The 19,549-nt window shown below is 38.7% G+C and overlaps 1 protein-coding gene across 4 annotated transcripts in view; it reads right to left on the bottom strand.

Annotated features, from left to right (window-relative positions):
• LOC133658420 (protein furry homolog) overlaps positions 1-19,549 on the bottom strand; it is a 94,332-nt gene that overhangs the window by 36,181 nt on the left and 38,602 nt on the right. For all 4 annotated transcript variants that reach the window (XM_062060450.1, XM_062060453.1, XM_062060451.1 and 1 more), the window contains exons 11-36: positions 18,120-18,221; positions 17,880-17,983; positions 17,693-17,801; positions 17,538-17,624; positions 17,300-17,471; positions 17,088-17,220; positions 16,908-17,015; positions 15,386-15,632; positions 15,109-15,291; positions 14,951-15,037; positions 13,186-13,445; positions 12,858-13,044; positions 12,573-12,700; positions 12,258-12,315; positions 10,935-11,026; positions 10,688-10,860; positions 10,196-10,356; positions 8,671-8,781; positions 8,250-8,404; positions 8,052-8,151; positions 7,783-7,954; positions 6,109-6,365; positions 5,854-6,000; positions 4,589-4,760; positions 4,424-4,511; positions 4,269-4,351 (exon numbers count right to left, since the gene is read on the bottom strand). In XM_062060450.1, the coding sequence (XP_061916434.1) occupies positions 4,269-4,351; positions 4,424-4,511; positions 4,589-4,760; positions 5,854-6,000; positions 6,109-6,365; positions 7,783-7,954; positions 8,052-8,151; positions 8,250-8,404; positions 8,671-8,781; positions 10,196-10,356; positions 10,688-10,860; positions 10,935-11,026; positions 12,258-12,315; positions 12,573-12,700; positions 12,858-13,044; positions 13,186-13,445; positions 14,951-15,037; positions 15,109-15,291; positions 15,386-15,632; positions 16,908-17,015; positions 17,088-17,220; positions 17,300-17,471; positions 17,538-17,624; positions 17,693-17,801; positions 17,880-17,983; positions 18,120-18,221 (3,676 nt within the window). The remainder of the gene's footprint in view (positions 1-4,268; positions 4,352-4,423; positions 4,512-4,588; positions 4,761-5,853; positions 6,001-6,108; positions 6,366-7,782; positions 7,955-8,051; positions 8,152-8,249; positions 8,405-8,670; positions 8,782-10,195; positions 10,357-10,687; positions 10,861-10,934; positions 11,027-12,257; positions 12,316-12,572; positions 12,701-12,857; positions 13,045-13,185; positions 13,446-14,950; positions 15,038-15,108; positions 15,292-15,385; positions 15,633-16,907; positions 17,016-17,087; positions 17,221-17,299; positions 17,472-17,537; positions 17,625-17,692; positions 17,802-17,879; positions 17,984-18,119; positions 18,222-19,549) is intronic.

Genomic DNA, 19,549 nt, shown 5'->3' with positions numbered 1-19,549 from the left:
AATCAAATCTCGGCCGGGTAGAATTTAAGAAAATATATGTTTTAATAATTTTTATTTTTTATTTTGCACTAAAAAATAAACTATTGAACAATGTATTTCCCATTATTTTTTATAGTACAAATAATGCATCATATTAAATTCAAGGTTGAAATAAAAAAGTATAAAAATAGTTTTTATTTTTTATTTTTTTACATCTGTTTTACATCTGTTCATTCTTATATGTTCTCATTTGTATGTACAGTATATATAAACCCCGTTTCCATATGAGTTGGGAAATTGTGTTAGATGTAAATATAAACGGAATACAATGATTTGCAAATCATTTTCAACCCATATTCAGTTGAATATGCTACAAAGACAACATATTTGATGTTCAAACTGATAAACATTTTTTTTTTGTGCAAAAAATCATTAACTTTAGAATTTGATGCCAGCAACACATGACAAAGAAGTTGGGAAAGGTGGCAATAAATACTGATAAAGTTGAGGAACACTCATCAAATACATCCCACAGGTGTGCAGGCTAATTGGGAACAGGTGGGTGCCATGATTGGGTATAAAAACAGCTTCCCAAAAAATGCTCAGTCTTTCACAAGAAAGGATGGGGCGAGGTACACCCCTTTGTCCACAACTGCGTGAGCAAATAGTCAAACAGTTTAAGAACAACGTTTCTCAAAGTGCATTTGCAAGAAATTTAGGGATTTCAACATCTACGGTCCATAATATCATCAAAAGGTTCAGAGAATCTGGAGAAATCACTCCACGTAAGCGGCATGGCCGGAAACCAACATTTGAACGACCGTGACCTTCGATCCCTCAGACGGCACTGCATCAAAAACCGACATCAATCTCTAAAGCAGACCTGGGCATTGTACGGCCCGCGGGCCGCATCCGGCCCTTTGCGCATCCCTGTCCGGCCCGCGTGAGGCCAATCATAAATTACAAAATAAATTTAAAAAAGTATCTATGTCGAGTGTGCAATACAACGGTGCTGCTTTTGTTTTGAAAAGCGTTATTTGTATTACTTCCGTGTGGACGTATGCGCGTGTGCGATTGTGAGTGAATTGAACGGCGCAATTACAAATTACAAAATAAAGTTTAAAAAACATCTATGTCGTGCGCGCAATACAACTGTGCTGCTTTTATTTTGAAATGTGTTATTTATGCCGTATGTCCGGGGGGAACCTGTGAGTGAAGGTGCATAGAGACAAGTGATGAGACGCTAAAAAAAGAAAAGTTGATGAGGAATGGCGTGTTTTGGACTGGCAAGTATTTCTTTACATAAATTAATGGTAAAGCCGTGTGCTTAATGTGTGGTACACAGGTTGCTGTGTTTAAATATCATTTTAATCGCCACTACACGAAGAAACACGAGGGAAAATACCGGAATGTGTCTGATGAAGCGCGCGCAAGGGAGGCTGATGCGTTGATGGTAAAACTGCAAACCCAACAAGGACTTTGTGCCATATTTCACACCCCCAGAGATGCAGCCGTCAGGACAAGTTTCGTCATTTCTCACAAAAGCGCCAGAAAAAGTAAGGCGTTTTCTGACGGAGAGTTTATTAAGGAGTGCTTATTGGATTACATATAAAACCAATATAAAAAACAATATAAAATAAATATGATTAAAAACTATTTTTAACAACAGATGGTTGTCCAAATCTGATGGGGAAAAATGTTGGATAATGCAGGATAAAGTGACCATCAAAAGCAATCTGCTTTTGTATAAAGTTAAGTTAGGTTAAATTAAATTATTATTATTATTATTAATTATTATTATTATCATCATTATTATTTATCTTACGGTATATCAAAAATAATATTGAGCAAAATTTAATTGAAATATTGTCGTGTGGCCCTCCAGCAGTGCTCGGGTTGCTTATGCGGCCCCCGGTGAAAATTAATTGCCCACCCCTGCTCTAAAGGATATCACCACATGGGCTCAGGAACACTTCAGAAAACTACTGTCACTAAATACAGTTTATCGCTACATCTGTAAGTGCAAGTTAAAGCTCTACTATGCAAAGCGAAAGCCATTTATCAACAACATCTAGAAATGCCGCCGGCTTCTCTGGGCCCGAGATCATCTAAGATGGACTGATGCAAAGTGGAAAAGCGTTCTGTGGTCTGACGAGTCCACATTTCAAATTGGTTTTGGAAATATTCGACATCGTGTCATCCGGACCAAAGGGGAAGCGAACCATCCAGACTGTTATCGACGCGAAGTTCAAAAGCCAGCATCTGTGATGGTATGGGGGTGCATTAGTGCCCAAGGCATGGGTAACTTACACATCTGTGAAGGCACCATTAATGCTGAAATGTACATACAGGTTTTGGAACAACGTATGCTACCATCTAAGCGCCGTCTTTTTCATGGACGCCCCTGCTTATTTCAGCAAGACAATGCCAAGCCACATTCAGCACGTGTTACAACAGCGTGGCTTCGTAAAAAAAGAGCGCAGGTACTTTCCTGGCCCGCTTGCAGTCCAGACCTGTCTCCCATCGAAAATGTGTGGCGCATTATGAAGCGTAAAATACGACAGCGGAGACCCCGGACTGTTGAACGACTGAAGCTCTACATAAAACAAGAATGGGAAAGAATTCCACTTTCAAAGCTTCAACAATTAGTTTCCTCAGTTCCCAATCGTTTATTGAGTGTTGTTAAAAGAAAAGGTGATGTAACACAGTGGTGAACATGCCCTTTCCCAACTACTTTGGCACGTGTTGCAGACATGAAATTCTAAGTTAATTATTATTTGCAAAAAAAAAAAGTTTATGAGTTTGAACATCAAATATCTTGTCTTTGTAGTGCATTCAATTGAATATGGGTTGAAAAGGATTTGCAAATCATTGTATTCCGTTTATATTTACATCTAACACAATTTCCCAACTCATAAGGAAACGGGGTTTGTACATATATATATATATATATACACACACACACACACATATATATATATATATATATATATATATAAAAATGGTATCTTCTGGGTTTTTTTTTCATAATATTTATTTTTCTTCTAATCATTCATATAAGTCTTATTGAAATATGTTTTGTCTTCTGTGTTTGTCTTCTCCTCCTCATTCCCGTTCAATTAAAACATGGCACTCTTTACATTTGGCGGTGGCAATAAAAATCTAGTGTTTAAAGTACCAGTAGAGTGGAAAAACAAGTTGACTTTATATGATTATTTGTGTTTCATTGTATCCATTAAACAATTTCCATTTGTATTTACAATCCGAAAAGTATGTGAAAACACCATTTTAACATCACAGATTTGCCACACAATGTTGTGACCTGAAAATTAACCAAATAAGAGTGATAGTGTTATCATTAGCGCCAACACAGACGGACTATTTTAGCGGCGCATTGATAGCAGTTAACTAATGCTAGCTTACGCTGCTATTGTTGACAGATTGAGCCGATGGCTGCTTCTGCTTCGTCTCAAACGTGCTGAAAGTAAATTCTACAGTATAATTCATGCATCTCTCACCTGGTAGTAGGCAAATGTGGCCATGGTCTGACAGGCTGCTTGATTTTCACATCCCCCGAGATGGCGAAATTGACCCCACAAGACGCTTCCTGCAGGAACTTTTTTTTAACCCTTTGTGAGGATTGCGATTGAATCTTCATCCATCCATCCATCCATCCTAGCAATGCTGTGGATGCTAGCGTCACAATAATCACTCGGTTTCTAAAACGTGTTAGTCATCCTCTTTGTGTTCAGGCTCAAAAATATAAGGTCCTTGATCGTACTTTTTCCAAAAATAATAGTTGTTGGCTCTCACAAAGTCTGCTTGATTAGAATTGTTGTTGATAGGGAAGGGATCTTAGGTTCCTAGCGCGACGTTACGCAATCACGTTATTGGCTTCCTCATTATCTCTCAAAATGGCTCGGGATCATATCTATTTATTCGCAAACTTAGAAATAATTTTGGTGTCATAAATCAGATATATATGATAATAGCTTCAATATAGAGGCAACTAGTTTTTCCACTCTACTGGTACTTTAAAGTGCAAAACAACCTGTTTTACTTAAAAAAGGGCTATTTAAAGCCAAGTTGTTGGCATCAATTCAAACCAGAAGGGTGTGACAGAGTTGCATTTGAGGGAAAATAGTAAAAGCCCTGTGCTGGACTACTTTTTTCAGTGCCAGTTCTCACAGAAGTCTTTTCAAAGAGCCCCGGCACAATTTGCATGCACTGTGCTCATGCATTAGCAGACCGTGACAACACCATTCATAATGGCACCAAAACACACTCACTCTTATCTTCGTCGTATGATCCCCCCGAGCTGTTGCTGTAGCGAGATTCCAGACGACTGTGAGCTCGCGTCCCGTGGTTGTGCCTGACGACAGAAAGAAAAACATCACAATGCAGCATACTATTGCGTCAATTTGCATCTTTTAACCATCTTCACCTCTCTTCATTGTCCTTCGCCTTGTTCTCTTCTGCATCTGGAAAGCTCTCCTGGCTTGCCACAACAGTGTTGCTGCTGGATGTGGTTCCTGAGGATGAGCGAAAGTGTTTAATTATGGTCGATCGACCAGGTTGTTTTAGATACAGTTTGTCCGACTAGAATTACCTGACGCTGCAGTGGCGGAGGCCTTGTTCGTGGTGGTGAAGCGATAAAAAGGAGGGCTGTCACAGTGTTGCACCACTGGGTTGACTGGGTCTGTCTGCTGCAGCTCAAATATCAACTCCTCCATGGTTTGCATGGTGTTGTTTCGACACAGGTAGATCACCACCTTCTTTATCTGAGCGCATGAAGAGAACAACATTGAATAAAAGAGGGTGTTGAGCTAAGGATAGCTGACAGTAAGTGCTCCAATTATCATTATCAAGGTCTCTAAATAACACCGGGTCAAAAATAATTAGCTTTAACGGCTGTAGGCAACCTCCTGATTTATTTTTTAACCAACCCCACAAGATGGCAGTAGCTGCATTTGAAAGTGGCATGAGCAGCTTTATCTACATCTGCATGCGCTTTAAAATGTTGCTACACAGCTGTTTGTGTGAAACTCATGCATGTGCTGTACTGCATTGCAATAAGCTTGATGGCAGTATGAAGGCTGGCTGAGCAATTTGCTCTTTACCGCTATTACAACATTGGTTCTGTTGCTGTTTTGTATGGAGGGCCAAAGGGGAAAAAATAAATAAATACATCTTTAAATAATTACTGAAATGTGTCATTAATCAATTATAGTTTTAAAGACATTAAAAACACAAATGTGTTAAGTGTGTCATTAATTTATTTAAGGTAAAAGTACATTTATTATTTAATTAATTATTTCAATATTTAATTAACTATTGAATTAATTACGTTTTAATTATTAAATTATTATTTCACAATGTAATCAATTATTTCAGGATTTAAGGATTAATTTAATTATTTCATGAACATGTATGGCAGCACCTAATGAATTTGAATTTGTTACACTCAGCCGTCAAAGTCAGCAATGAAATAATAATAATAGTAATATTTATTTAGTAATATAACATTTTGAAACAATTAATCAAACAATTAAATTATACAATAGTAACACATTTATGTATTTGATTCCAATTATAATGAATTAATGACACATTTAAATATTTATTTAAATTATTTTAATATGTATTTATTGATTTAATTTGTCTACTACATAATTTTGTGCAATACACAACTAAGTGACCATGTGGTAAGAGAGCACTTTTTCATGCATTACAAATCCTTTTTAACGTTCAAATATGTAAAATGTGGATGAATAAAGAATCGGCCTGTCCTCTGTGGTTTCGGTAAATAAAGGCCTCGACAACAATTACAGTATTTGCAGTCTATACAATAAGAAGCTGGCTGTTATGTCTTACAAAAGGCAGGAGGGTAGTGTCACTGCTGACACCACACAAGCTGATGAGAAACTGCAGCGTGGTTCTCAGGTTGTTGTTCCACTTTTCATTGCACACCAAAGCATTCCAGGCATTTTCCATTTCAGATCCAGGTAAGTCATCTCCATACTGGCCGAGGGGATTAAAAACAGCGGCAACTCACTGACATTGCTAACAAATGGTAGTCTTGACAGAGGTAGACTTTGAGTTTGTTATGACACAGGAACATGAACTTACCTTGGCAGTCATGTACATGAGGTTGTTGAGCACCATGGACGTGGCCTGCAGGGACCCCCAGCCACTCCCCCTCAGCTGCTGGGTAGAAGAGGAGCCACTCCCCCGTGAAGAGGAGTCATAATCGGAGGTAGGTGGCGTAAAGGCTGGAAGCAGCAGACCGCTATCTACCAGCTCTATGTTGCCAAGCCAGGGAAGGAGATAGGTCAGCATAATCTGCCTCCCGTTGAGGTGGGTGGTGGGGAACCTCTGGCTAACCTCTGCAACAAGCACAAAAATAAATCAGCAAAGTATCATCACACCCATTTGGTGCAATGCAAAAACTCTGTCAAGAATTCTGTTGGTACAACAAAACATTTGACCATTTTCCAACATCTATGTCCAAATCAAGAACATTTTTTGTAGGGCACTAAGTATATAATAGTATATGTATGGTATTAATTTTATCAATGAGTAATTTTATAATAATGTTACAAATTTGTAACACTATGCATTTTATTATTTTACAATATTTATAATCTTTTATTTAACTGACACGATTTTAAGGAATGTACCAATGTGTAAAATTATTATTATGTATGTATTTTTAAATTGAGCAATCAAAAACATTTGATTATTTTGTTACATTTGTTTATTCCGTGAAGAACTACATTTTTTTTTTGGTTAAAATCTAAAAATATTTCAAGTACTGTCTATTTAATATTATTTTGATTGTATATATTTTTATGAATATTTAGTAATAATTTTTTTAATCATAAGACTAATTTGCAATAGTAGGCATTTTAGTATTTTAAATAATTTAAAACAATCATTAGCTACAAATATTACATAAATGAATAAAATAAATATTGTATGAATAAATATATATATACGGTATTTATTTTTTTATATTTATTTTATAAATACATATAATGGGTGCACAAAAAAATGATTCACATGCAAATCGCAATGCTTTTTCATCCCTATTCTAAATTGATTCCTGATTTTCCAAAATCGATTTTCCAAAATCTTTTTTATTTTTTTTTTATCAAAACATAGAATACATTTTTTTAAATAAATTTTTAGGCCATCTCCATGCAAGCAGAAGGAGCTTTGCTGACCTGTAACCTGTTTTGAAAAAGTTTTATCATAATTATTATACCAAATAATACATTGCGAGAATTGGAATTTCATGATGAATCAAGAATCGATATTGAATCGAAATCGGATCGAATCGTTACGTGCCCAAATAAATACGTATATTGTTTTTTTTTTAACAAACTATTTGATATAGTCATTGTATTATGTCGTTATAAATGGCAGAGCTGCTCTTAGATGTTTATGTGATACGCTATATAAATCTTATGCTATATTGATGTTGATGACTGGTTTGTTTTACACAATGTTTGTATAGTGATAGTGCAAGCCTGAACTGCAATTTCTGTGCAAAGCGGTTGCCAGAATTTGACGTTTCGGGTGTGCGAACCGCGTGACTTTCTGTGGTGGTTGGGAGTGGCCTCACATACATTACATAACTGTTCGTGTAATAGAAGCAAAACCCTTCGCTGAGATGAGCAAGCAGTATTTAGTGGGAAACCAAAGAAAATGACAAGGCTGTAAGAAGTACAGCAGACAGAAATACCATCACTAACTCTTTGGAGCACACAAACGCACAGGCACACATGCTGTCTACTCAACCTGAAAATAGAGGGAGCGTAAATTCGGGGTACATCCTGGCAAGCTGGCTGGAGAGCTGAGGGAGGGAGACACTGTAGAGAGGCGGCAAAGGAGCATGGGTGCCATATAGGATGTTGTTGGGCTTCTGGCTTGCAATCTTCTTGGAGTGCACAAACAACCTGGCCTCTAGAATCTGTTTCAAAGCAAAAAGGTGGAAAAAGGTGTCATGCCGACGGCAACTACGCAAAATGAAAAAATGCTTAGCTGAGAACTTGTGTGAACACTCGTACCTGCATTAGCTGCATTGAAATCTCATAAATCTCCCTGTTGGCCTCCGATGCCTTAAAGAGCACCAAATTGAGAAGCGTCACTATATCGCTTGGGTAGTTTCTACAAACAGAGAAAAGAAGAAACATGAAAAACCTACAGCATTTATCGACAGACAGTAGTAGCGTTGCAATAATGCCATGCAGAGGTTTTTCTTGCACCTGCTGCCACACACTGTCGCTATTGCTTTGAAGCAGCCTGAGGCCAGCTGGTAGGAGCCTGTGTAGCAGCGATCTACAGCCCAGTTGAAGAGGTTGACCTGGTCTGCGTTGAGCTCCAGAAGCAGAATGATGACTTCACATCCAAGCTGGTGCACCTAAGTCATGACAGGACAACAATGTATCCGTATAGAATGTAAGAAAGGATGTAAGTAAAGTAGCCAAACATGAATTCAAACTTGCAAGTGCAGTAGTAGCTATGTCTAATTGATATTTGTGCATCAACACCATGGGGTGCAGAACATTGCTGAAGTTGAATGTGGACAATGACGATGCATATGCTTTATCTTATCGAGAAGATATGCTTATATGAGACAAACATTGACTCTAAGTGTCCTGGGAAGGTAAACATTTGGACACGCACCCGCTGGTCCTGGCAGGCTAAAATGTTGTCCAGCCACTTGTAGAGGTATCCATCTGGAGAGAGACCCACATTGTCGAAGACCGGGCCACAGCACAGAACAGCAGACATGGCCTGCAACAACCAAAAGGAATGGATTATGTTTTTACTTGTACTAAAGGTTTTATTAACACTAAAGCAAATAAATGCAAGCATAAATACTGCATGTACATGCCATATTGCCCATGTATTTTGAGACTTAGTTGAATGAATGAATTAATTATAATTATAAAGCGCTTTTTCACTATTGTCTCACAGAGCTTTAAATTAGGAAACCCAAACATTTAAATGGTGGTGGTAAGCTACATTTAAACCAGTGTGGGTGGCACTGGGAGAAAGGTGGTTGAAGTGTTTTGCCCAAGGACACAACGGCACCGACCAGGATGGCTGATGATGGAATCGAACCAGGAACTGGAACCAGGGAATGTTTAGTGGCTTGTTGAACACAAGAAGTGGGAGAAACTACGGTTTTCTGACTGTGTGTCGAATTAGACAAAATAGCAAAAAGAAATGTGGATTTATTCATGTAACTGGTAAAATTAAACAACTACAGAAACTTAATTGGAATCAAAAGAGAACACACGTCAACTCTACATTCATCTAATTAGAAATGTGTTTGTTTTTCTCAGAAAGACCTGACTGAGATTGTAGGCCTGATCTACTAAAACTTTGCGTGTATTAAAACACGAGCAAACTTGATAGCGTGTGCAAAGATGATCTACTAAGGTTTGTGTCTTTTAAATGAGCAAAATAGCGAGCACATTCCTTTCAGCATGTTTGCCTTCATCCATGTGCAGAATATATCAGATCGCCCACAATACTGGAACAAGGAAATCCAAATGTAATCATTTAGCGGCCGCAATGTGATTTATCAAGCCTGAAATGTGTGCGCGGTTGCTGTTCTTGCGTCTTTATTTAGCACGTTTGGAAGATACGTGCAAATTGGCACAGTTACCCCACAACTGACTGCAGTCATTGTGGCAAGAAAAAATTACTCAAAAGATGATTTGAAGCCATCAATCATCATACTAAATTAAAATGTCTCAAATATAAAAAAAAACTATTTGTAAAACATTTTATTGTGTTTGGAACTTTCCAGCGCACCATTGCAGAAGTCAAAAGTGCACCTTGGTGTGCTAAAAAGTGGGTTCTCGAGACGGCTTCTAATATTCCAGAAAAGTTGGTGCATATTATAGTTGTGTGTTGCATGTTCCACAAAATGCAAAACATCAAGGCTTGGAGCATGATGCCATGGACGTTCAATAAATGACTGTCTCCATAGTGCCAGTCATAGTACCTGCCAAAACCTCATTTAAATAGGGCGGCATGCATCACTTTTATTTATCACTTTCATGTTATCTATTGCGCATACAGTCTTAGTTAATCACCTGCGACACGACCCCTAATAATAAGCGCAATGTATTTGTTTTCACACGCTATTTTGTACTTGTTATTAGGGATCTTAGCAGATAAGACCTTATATGTTTACCTTCAAGGCACAGTACTGATATCTTTTGATCTGGTGATTTCTGTCACTGTAGCGGTCCAAAGGGGTGAACATGATGCTGAAGGGGCCTGCCCACTGGCTGAAGAGGATGAAGAGATGATGCCGTAGGCTTTGTTGTGGAAACAGGAAGCGCCTGTGATGCACTATGGAGGGAAAATAAGTCAAGTGTGTACTCATCTAACTGTTAAAAGTCTGCAGAATGTTAAAGTATCCAAAACATTTTACTACTGAAATTGAAATTTCCATTCAATTATGAAATGTTAGTGTCCAAAAATAGAATAGAATATATATTTATTGTCATTGTACATTGTACAACGAAATTGCAAGCAAACTCATTTAGTGCAAATTCATAATGACACATAAAAAACATAAGAACATTGGTATTAAGATAAATAAAATGAATTGTGGACTTATCAAGGCTTAGCAACGTATAATCATTAACTGCTGTTATAAGTGTGCCGTGTGTGCGACTACCTGGCACACACTGGATGAGGTTGGCTACCATGGCGCTGAAGTGAGCTCGGATGTCCTTCAGAATCTCTGCGTCTTTATCATTCTCAGCTTCTAAAAGCATCCGGGTCAGGTCCACGTACTCCAAGAAGAGAGCGCCGAGGGCGAGGGTGTCACGTTCAAGAGCACCATTTGTACTAAAAACACAGGCAGATGATTCAGCGCTCAGGTATGACAGTTTTTTAAATAACATTCTGCCAGAAGCTCAGACCTGTCACTGATGACGCCAGCGTCAGCAAGCAGCTCAAAGATGCGCAATAGCTGAAGTCGCAGAAGGTCCCGACGTTCGCGCCGCTTCTTGTTCTGTAGAAATTATTATTAATTATTGAGAACGATCCATAATGACATAAGAAACCTATGCAGGTATGTGCTTTTATGGAAAATAAGGAAGGGAAGAGTGAGGCACAAAAACAATTAGATGCTCTGATCTTACTGTACATGCTCTATTTAAGCCCTCTTTTAAATTAACTACCAAATCTTCTGTTGTTGCCGGGTCAAAATATATAGGCATAGCTGCTGTGGCTGTAGGCGACCTCTTGGTGTAGTTTTTTTTTTAAATTATCTGCACAAGATGGCAGAGTCTGCATTTAAAGTATCATGCCTAGTTGGCATCCAGAGGATTTTTTTTACCTTTGTGTGAGCTGAGAAACGACAGTTTTGGTACTCAGCTATAGATTTGAAACAAGGGCTCTGTTTACATTTGACACCAAATCTGATTTTTTTGTGCCCTCAATGGACACATGCAATTAACACATCTCTTATTTTCGGCAGTGTAAACACTTCAAAGTGCTGCTTCAAATCCTATATTTTCGCATTAGATTTGGGCCACATCAGGAGGTAGTCTGAAAGAGTTTGGAATCTTTTGGCAATGCGACATGTTTGTGACTTTTATATCCTCTTTGCACAAGCTACGTCATTCGCGTTAGCGGCAATGCAATTAACATATCTCTTATTTCTCCTCCTGCTGTTCTTCTCCAACATTTGCCTACTTGCTCTACACAACAGCCACGGCACAAACCCACCAACACGCTTATCTTTGGCGTCCATGTTAGTTAGATAGTCGCGACCTCCTTGTTCATTTACGGAATCCGGTCCACTTTCTTTGTTTTCAATGTATCGAACTGTGCATGCAAGTGACGTCAAGGCCACATTGGGGCTGCATTGAGGCCTGTGCACGTGAGTCTGATAAATATCACATTTTAGTTGTAAACTAAACAGTCAGCTGGAGAAAATCAGATTTAGAAAAAATCAGATTTGGTCCACTTTGGCCTGCAGTCAAGGTAAAACACAATTTGTATTACATTAGCGGTAATAATGCTGGCTGAGCAATTAGCATTTTTAAAAATGTTGGTTCTGTTGCTGCTTTTGCTCAGTATTCTTGCAAATAAATGACAATGTGGTCATTTTCCATCCCACTTTTTCATGCACTCCAAATCATTGTTAAGTTAAAAGAAAATTAAGTTTTCACGGTATAGGTAAATAAACAGTTATAATTAGAGCATTTAAGACTGTGCTTAAAATGAAAACAAACAACCTCTGGTCTTCTTTCCAGTGCCTCTTTCATTAGTGGATGAAGTTCCTCCACAAGTTCCCTGCACCCAGACACATATGTCAACCAGCGGTCATTGTGCCAATCAACAGCGAATATATTATTATAAGTTTTTAATCAACAAAAAGCACTTAACCTAAAATATGTTAGACGCTACAATAAATAACAACAAAGCATCACAGTAATCCTCTGTGTGCCCCACATTTAAATCCACACAAATAGAGGTCAGTATGCTTTAATTACTTCAAAAAACTATGAACTGTGTTCTGACTTCCGTTGTACTGCTTCTGTGGGAAATACCTGAAGACGAGGGAATTGGTGCGGCCAAAGCCCAGAACCAATGATTCTGTCAGCTCCACACTCTCAGCCCTCATGAGTGGAACCAACTGCTTGAGGAGCCAAGCAACAGACGGACAACCTGCGACCACCTGAAACATCAAACCACAACATTACTTTACATTTGCTTAATGACTACGTGAACAGCCAGAACAGTGAATAAACATGTTGCAGCCGTGTAACTGATCCTAACTAATTTGATATCTTACTCCTGATACCAAGGGACAAAGCATAAAAGGACTCTGCTACCTTATCGTAGCCCACGGCGCTGTCGGGCGTGGCCGTCATGATCTCAGATGTCGATGCTCTCAGGTGGCCGGGGCTCATGACGCTGGGCTTGGCCACAGCAAAGCAAAGGATCAAGTAGTTCCTCCATAGGGTTACGTAGTTGTCAGTGCTGCCGGACGTGCTAGTTTTCTTTGCATTGACCGGGTTACTGGAAATGCAAAGTGATAGAACATATTGAGAGATCTGAGTTGTTTATAGCAACAGTTTAATATACAAGGAGAAGTTGCAATTTATTACAAATACAGTATACGGACACAGTGTCTAGTGTAGGTGTTTCAAGCAAACTTACTTGGGGTCCACCACAGGCATGAGCATCTGCATTCGAGTAAAGGCATAGGGCCATGCGTAGCTGAGGGCCGTAGGGCAGTGTTTGGGCAGGTGGTCCTGCCGGAGAAGGCTGTACATGCACAGCACCCATGGGTCCTTCACCGACTGCGCCAAGATCCAAACGTGCGAGGGGCTGCGGATGTCGTAGTGACTGTTGACGAGCCGGGCGTTCCACTCCACCAGCCACTGAAGGTCTACGTGGTGGCCAGCGGACGTGTTAGCCTGATAGGCAAAACAAGGTCAACTTTTAGTTGCTTTATAAGGCAAAGCAAATGATTTTTTATTTCTAGCAATTCTTACACACTTCCAACAAGTGTTACAAAAAGTAAACATCATTAGCATTTTTTGTTTGATTATTCATCGGTCTGTTAGTTAGCAAGCTACTTATGGATCATAAAGGATCTGTGAAATGTATTTCATGTGTAAGCTACTACTTCTATACCTAATCCCCTGCACACAAAAGGGCGAACATTTGTACTGTATTTACATACTACACAGTATATACAAATACATCATATGGTGGCGCTAATATTAAACCCCAAAAGTTGACCCCGTCCGTCAGTCGAACTGATTTGACATTTCTTATACAGCTCAATGCACTCTACAAATGAACGCAGCTGTAACTTTAGGCTGTTTAATCAAATCATCACTAAATTTGGTAAATAGCTTAAGGGCACTGACAAGCACTTGTGTGTACAACTTGAGCAAGATTGGTTGGAAAAACTTGACCGCTATCAACACAATGTCCTTGAAGAGTTCAGGTGCAAAAAAACGATAAACGGCATTCTGCCGATTTTAAGCTGTTCCTATCACTAAATACTAAATAGGAGGTAAAAACAAATTTTTCACAAAAGCGACATGTATTTCACATTTCACTGTTGAATATTCTGTTTACTTCAGAAAGCGACAATCGCCCTGCTGTCTTTGTGACAAGACAAATCCATCAGAATCAATCAGTGCATCCAAATTTGATGACGTCATCCACCATCAGGGCTCATGTCCGTTCACTTTGTGTCTCTTTTGCCGTGAGTGTAACTAAATTAAAGCATAACAAATGAGTAACTTTGATGAAATCAGTGAGCGTGTGGTGCCCTCGCCTGCCCTGATAAATATGACCAGATCGTGAGCAAGAAAGGTGGAGTCGTGTGTTTACTCTGCTGTTGTTGTCCCGTGATGCAGCTGTCAATGTAAACCCCGAACACCCTGTCCAGGAATCACCTCAAAAAGGTGTTGTTTTGGATTAAATTTATTAATTACAGTGATGGAATAAGCATTCCCCTGAAAAAAACAGATCTGTTTTCATTAATTTTTATGGCCAGGCTGGCACCATATAAGATTGCTTGGTTTGTTTTTGCAAAGAAACGTTTGGAGTTACCTGTTTTTGCTGCAAAATGTGTACAACATTTTAAAAAAATTATCAAAATAACACATATATTACAAAATTATATTTTGTAATATATGTGTATTTTTCAAATTGAGACTATTATTTTGGTTCTTAGAAACGATTCAATTGCAACACAGGATGGCTGCTTCATGAAAAGCTCAGAAAATGGAGGAAAATCGAGATATCTGTTTTGCGTCGGAACTTAATTTGTTTAATGATGATAAAACGTTGAAAAAAATCTGGATTAGATGCTAGTATATATTCAAAGGCATTTGAAACGGGAGGGCATTTTACTTTAAATGGGAATCTGATGAAAGCTTATCTCAGATCATGCCTCACTTACTGTGTCGGAGACAGCAACATTGACTAAGCTCTCGAGTATCACAGGGCTGAGCTGGTCCATGACCTCAATCATTGGTTTATCATCGTCCTGCAGATGTCAAAAGGACAGCAAAGTTGGCTCAACTCAACTACCAAACGTCACCTCATTTCCATCTGTACCTCAGACTGGCCGATGACCGTAAAGAGGCTGCGGATCTCCTTGAGGACGGCGATGGCGAGCCTCCGTGTGCTGAGCTGACAGGAGCAGAGCAGCATGAGGGCCAGACCTTCTACGGCGTGCAGAACGGCGGTGTGAGGGCCTCGCTCTGGAGCCATGTTTGCATTGGAACTTGTCTGCAGCAGCTGTGAGATAAGACAAAAAAACTATCCAGTTCAGGAAGACGATCTCAAAATGATGCTTTCGTATTGACGGGATAACGATGATGGCCGCACGCACCTCAGCAGTGTGTATCTTAGCGACCTTCCCCGGGGCCGCCACTGTGAGTTTCCACTGTGTGAGCAGTTGCAGCAGCAGTTTGAGCGACGTATCCAACAGGCTCTGGTGGGTGTCTTGGACCTCACGCAACACAAAGTTGGCAAATCCAAACAGGACGTCGTCGCGCCAGTCCGCGAAATCCACCAGCAGGCTTTGTAATGAATTCTGGGCTATGAGTCGGAGCTCATCATCCATGTGGATCGTCAAGCTGTAGGAGAAAGAAGCTTGGTTTTATTCTGAAAGTTAAAATTAATTTATAAATTACAAAATATTTTATTTGATATTACATGAAAAACTAAAAGCTTTATCTCCTCCTTTTTTTGGTTGGATTTCTCTTCTGTTTTGTTTCTTATAGCATCTATAAACAAACAAAGTATATCAAAGCGACCCCGGCATCCTTCAATTTTTAAGTACGCAAAAAATGTTTGGACACCCATGGTCCAAGTGTTCATATAAGTGGAAAAAAGTAATATTTGTACTTCTGTTTGCTAATTAGCAACCCACTTCCTGTTCACGGAGAAGGATATGTTGTTTGCAATTTGGTTCTGGGTGGACTGTACAATATATGCACTTTATCCAGATTTGCACCAAATTTGAATTTGTTCTTTTTTTATGTCCTGTCCAGCTACTTAAGCAAATCATATTGTTGATGTATATGCCCATATTTGCTGTAATTGAATTTGTTATTTTGTAAGTAACTGTGATCTGAACATAACATGGAATAATTAACATTAAATATAGATAACAAATAACTTAAAAAAAACAACAAGACTTATTAATCAAGTAAATATTTTTCAAAATAATACATATTTTTTAATAATTAATTATGAATTCAAATTTAATATAATGTTTTACATAATGCAGTGCATTGATTGATGCACTGGGATTTATGGTAAAATAGAGCTATGTCATGACCTATCCCCCAGGTCTGACTTTATCTTATTGGCCATCCTTTTGTGCTTTGTTTCCTTATTTTTTATGTATTTGCTTCCTTTCCATCGCTCTTATTTTTGTTCCACTTCTTGTTTGGCTCCACCACTCCTCTGGCTTGGGCGCTGGCTCCCTCACCTATCTCTGATTGGCAATCTAGGCACACCGGTTTCAAGTTGCCATCAGGCGCTTCAGACAGAGCTGGATCGTTATGTTTGTAACTCTCTTTATTTGCATTGCTGATTGCTCTGTATGTTTTTTTTCAGCATAGCTAGCCTGCATAGCTTTATATACTTCCTGTGCACTTCCCTGTTGAGGAATAAATATAATCCTACCTGCACTTTGTCTCCTGTCTTCACATTTTGGGGTCAAAACTATCGCAGTGATGCGTGTCTGTGACATAGTAAACAGATTTTTAATGCTCTAGCTGTGAAAATATTAGATTTTGAATTCATTATTCGTACTTTGTGCTAATTAATTTACTGCAGTCAGTTCCAGAACCAATTAATAGTGATAAACAAGGGCTTACTGGACATTTAAGACATTCTCTCACCGTGAGAGCAGATCTATGAGCTCTGTCTTGGACATCCCATCAGGCAGCATGCGAGGGATGGCGGCGACACACGTCCTGAACAAATCAATCTTGGGCTTCCTTTCACCTCTGCAATTGCGTAAGTAAATTACAACAATGGAGGCACCATTTATAGTTGGCGTTGCGGCATTTTGTACATACGTGATCATGTCCTCAGGCTCCTTGTTCAGCATCTGTGCATTAGTCATCATCATGCAGCGTCCCACCTCCTTGTCCAGGTGTCTCAGTATGTTGTCGATAGCCTTACGCACGTGATAGTAATACTGGGACATCCCTGTGGGAGACGTACAACAAAAGCTTAGATTCAAAGTGAGCATTTTAAACATTCCTGGCTGCAATCAAGACTCCCTCACCGATGACTTTGGCCTCTTCGTCTGTCAGCGTTTTGCTCAGGTATGTCTTCTTTACTCGCAGCGTGTTCCCTGAGGGCAAAGTGCAACCCGTGTTGGGCATCGGGGGCTCGCCGTCCTTCTGCTGGAGTTTGTCGGCTATGACCAGGAATGCTCTCAGACCGATATTCATTCTCTGTGCAAAAAAAAAAATTGTTCTAAGCTGTGTTTTCTACAAATATTTCAAACATTAGATGGGTACCTCTGGATTGAGACTGAAGGCTTTAGCAGGTTTCCCGACACACAAAAGATCAAAAATAATTTCTTTCATGGCAAAATCAAGTCTTTCCTGTAATGAAAAGTTTAATAGGATACTTAGTTGTTATAGTTGTTACACACTCATGTGGGATAGATTACCTGTGCAATAAACTGTATAATTTTGACAAAGATGTTGAGAGGCATGTCTCTTGGTAGCACACTGCGAGATCCTTTGGGGAAAAGTGTTGTTATGATAGTGTTGAGCCGACTGCATGGAAAAAGACAGAAGAGAAGCTGTAAATAATAACACTGGCAATAAGCGTTTTAAGGAAGAACTGACACTTACCCTTGCGTCGCAGTGTTGCTCTCACATTTTATTCTGATCATGTAAACCCACAGCAGGCGATACAGAGACTCCAGTGCCACACGAGCCATCTTAGGGTCTCGACTCTGCAACATGACGACATTCTTTAGTGTGGAATTAAAGGCAGAAAGGTCTTAATGTTTCGTCCTACTGAGACCTTTTGAACAATTCTTTGCTACCAAAATGGTGGGAACAATTTGGGAAAAAGTTGCGTTGAGTTACCTTCAGATTTGAGAGGCAGTTGTTGAGGAAGACATGCCATCGGTTGAGGAAGAACTGCTTCTGGCTGACACACAGCAGGCACGTCACTAGGGGGTAAAAAGCCTGTTTTGGGAGTAAACAAATGTTCTTTGAGCATAGATTGCATTGCTTTAATGTAGTGCCACTCAATTATTTCTGTTAAGCTCCCCTAGGGAGAAGAAAATATTTTGCACACCCCCACTTTCTACCGTAACTATAAATAGTAGGGGTGTCAAAAATAATAATATTTTTTTCGAATGAATCACGATTCTTATTTCAAAGATTCTTAATCGATTAAAAAAATAAAAAATGTATTGTTTTATTATTATTTTTATCTGTCCTGTCCAGCCACTCAAGCAAATCATATTGTTGATGTGGATTTCCATATTTGCTTTACATAATTACTTTAGGAAAGAGAAGTGTTGGATATTTCTCTTGTTGCCTTAACACAGTTCTTCTCTAATAGTGGGACGGGGTCCCCTGAACCTCGGACAACATGCTTTTTTTTCTGTACCAGAATATGACAATTGAGGAGCACTGCCTTAACAGTAGTTGACTTTATTAAATGTTTGGGTAGAATTTTATAAAACAAAAACATTTTTATTTTAAATAATAAAAACAATTATCAGAGCTGTTTATCTATTTTATGGAAGAATGTAGTTAATCATAGAACTGGCACCCAATGTTATTAAAAAAGTATTGATTTCGGATCTAGAATCGTTTGAATTAAAAAAATGATTCTTAATCGAATCGTTTCCCCAATAATCGAATCAAATCATGTGGTGGCCAAAGATTCACCGCCCTAATAAATAGTATCATTTGTCAAAAAAATTGTTAACACAAATAACATTGTATCTTAATTAACATTAAAGAAAACAAAAAAAGACAAAAGTAAAATAGATCAACTCAAAAACAAAAAATACTTTATAAACATTTGATTTTTAGTCTGTAACAGAAACTATTAATGAGTCAATTTGCCTGAAATAAAAAAAATCCTTATTTAAACTATAGACAGTTTTTAACAGACTTGATATTGAAAAATAATATACAATAAACTCAATAAATAATAATTCAAAGTGATAAGCAACATTAACTCAGGAGCACAATATATAAAACACTTTAACCGACAAAACAAAAATGAATGCAACAATTTGTTTTGATTTTTTTTTATAAATAAACATGAGGAAGTCAGCATGAATGGCTACAATGAGCACGTGTTGCAATGCACAGCTTTTTGAAGCAGGGTTTAAAGCATGATACTGCATGATACTGATAACGCATGTTCCCTGGGGCCAGTGTTTACTCACCTGGCTCCTCTGTACTCAGCCATGCATTCATTTGTTCATATAGTTGCATATGTGTGTATGTGTGTGTTTGGTATTTGTGTCCGTGCATGCGTGTGAGTGTGTGAT

This window comes from Entelurus aequoreus, linkage group LG10 (assembly GCF_033978785.1).
Source record: "Entelurus aequoreus isolate RoL-2023_Sb linkage group LG10, RoL_Eaeq_v1.1, whole genome shotgun sequence".
In the NCBI taxonomy this organism is placed as follows: domain Eukaryota; kingdom Metazoa; phylum Chordata; class Actinopteri; order Syngnathiformes; family Syngnathidae; genus Entelurus; species Entelurus aequoreus.
Note: the sequence above shows the minus strand (reverse complement) of the source record. Positions and strands in the feature narration are given on the sequence as shown.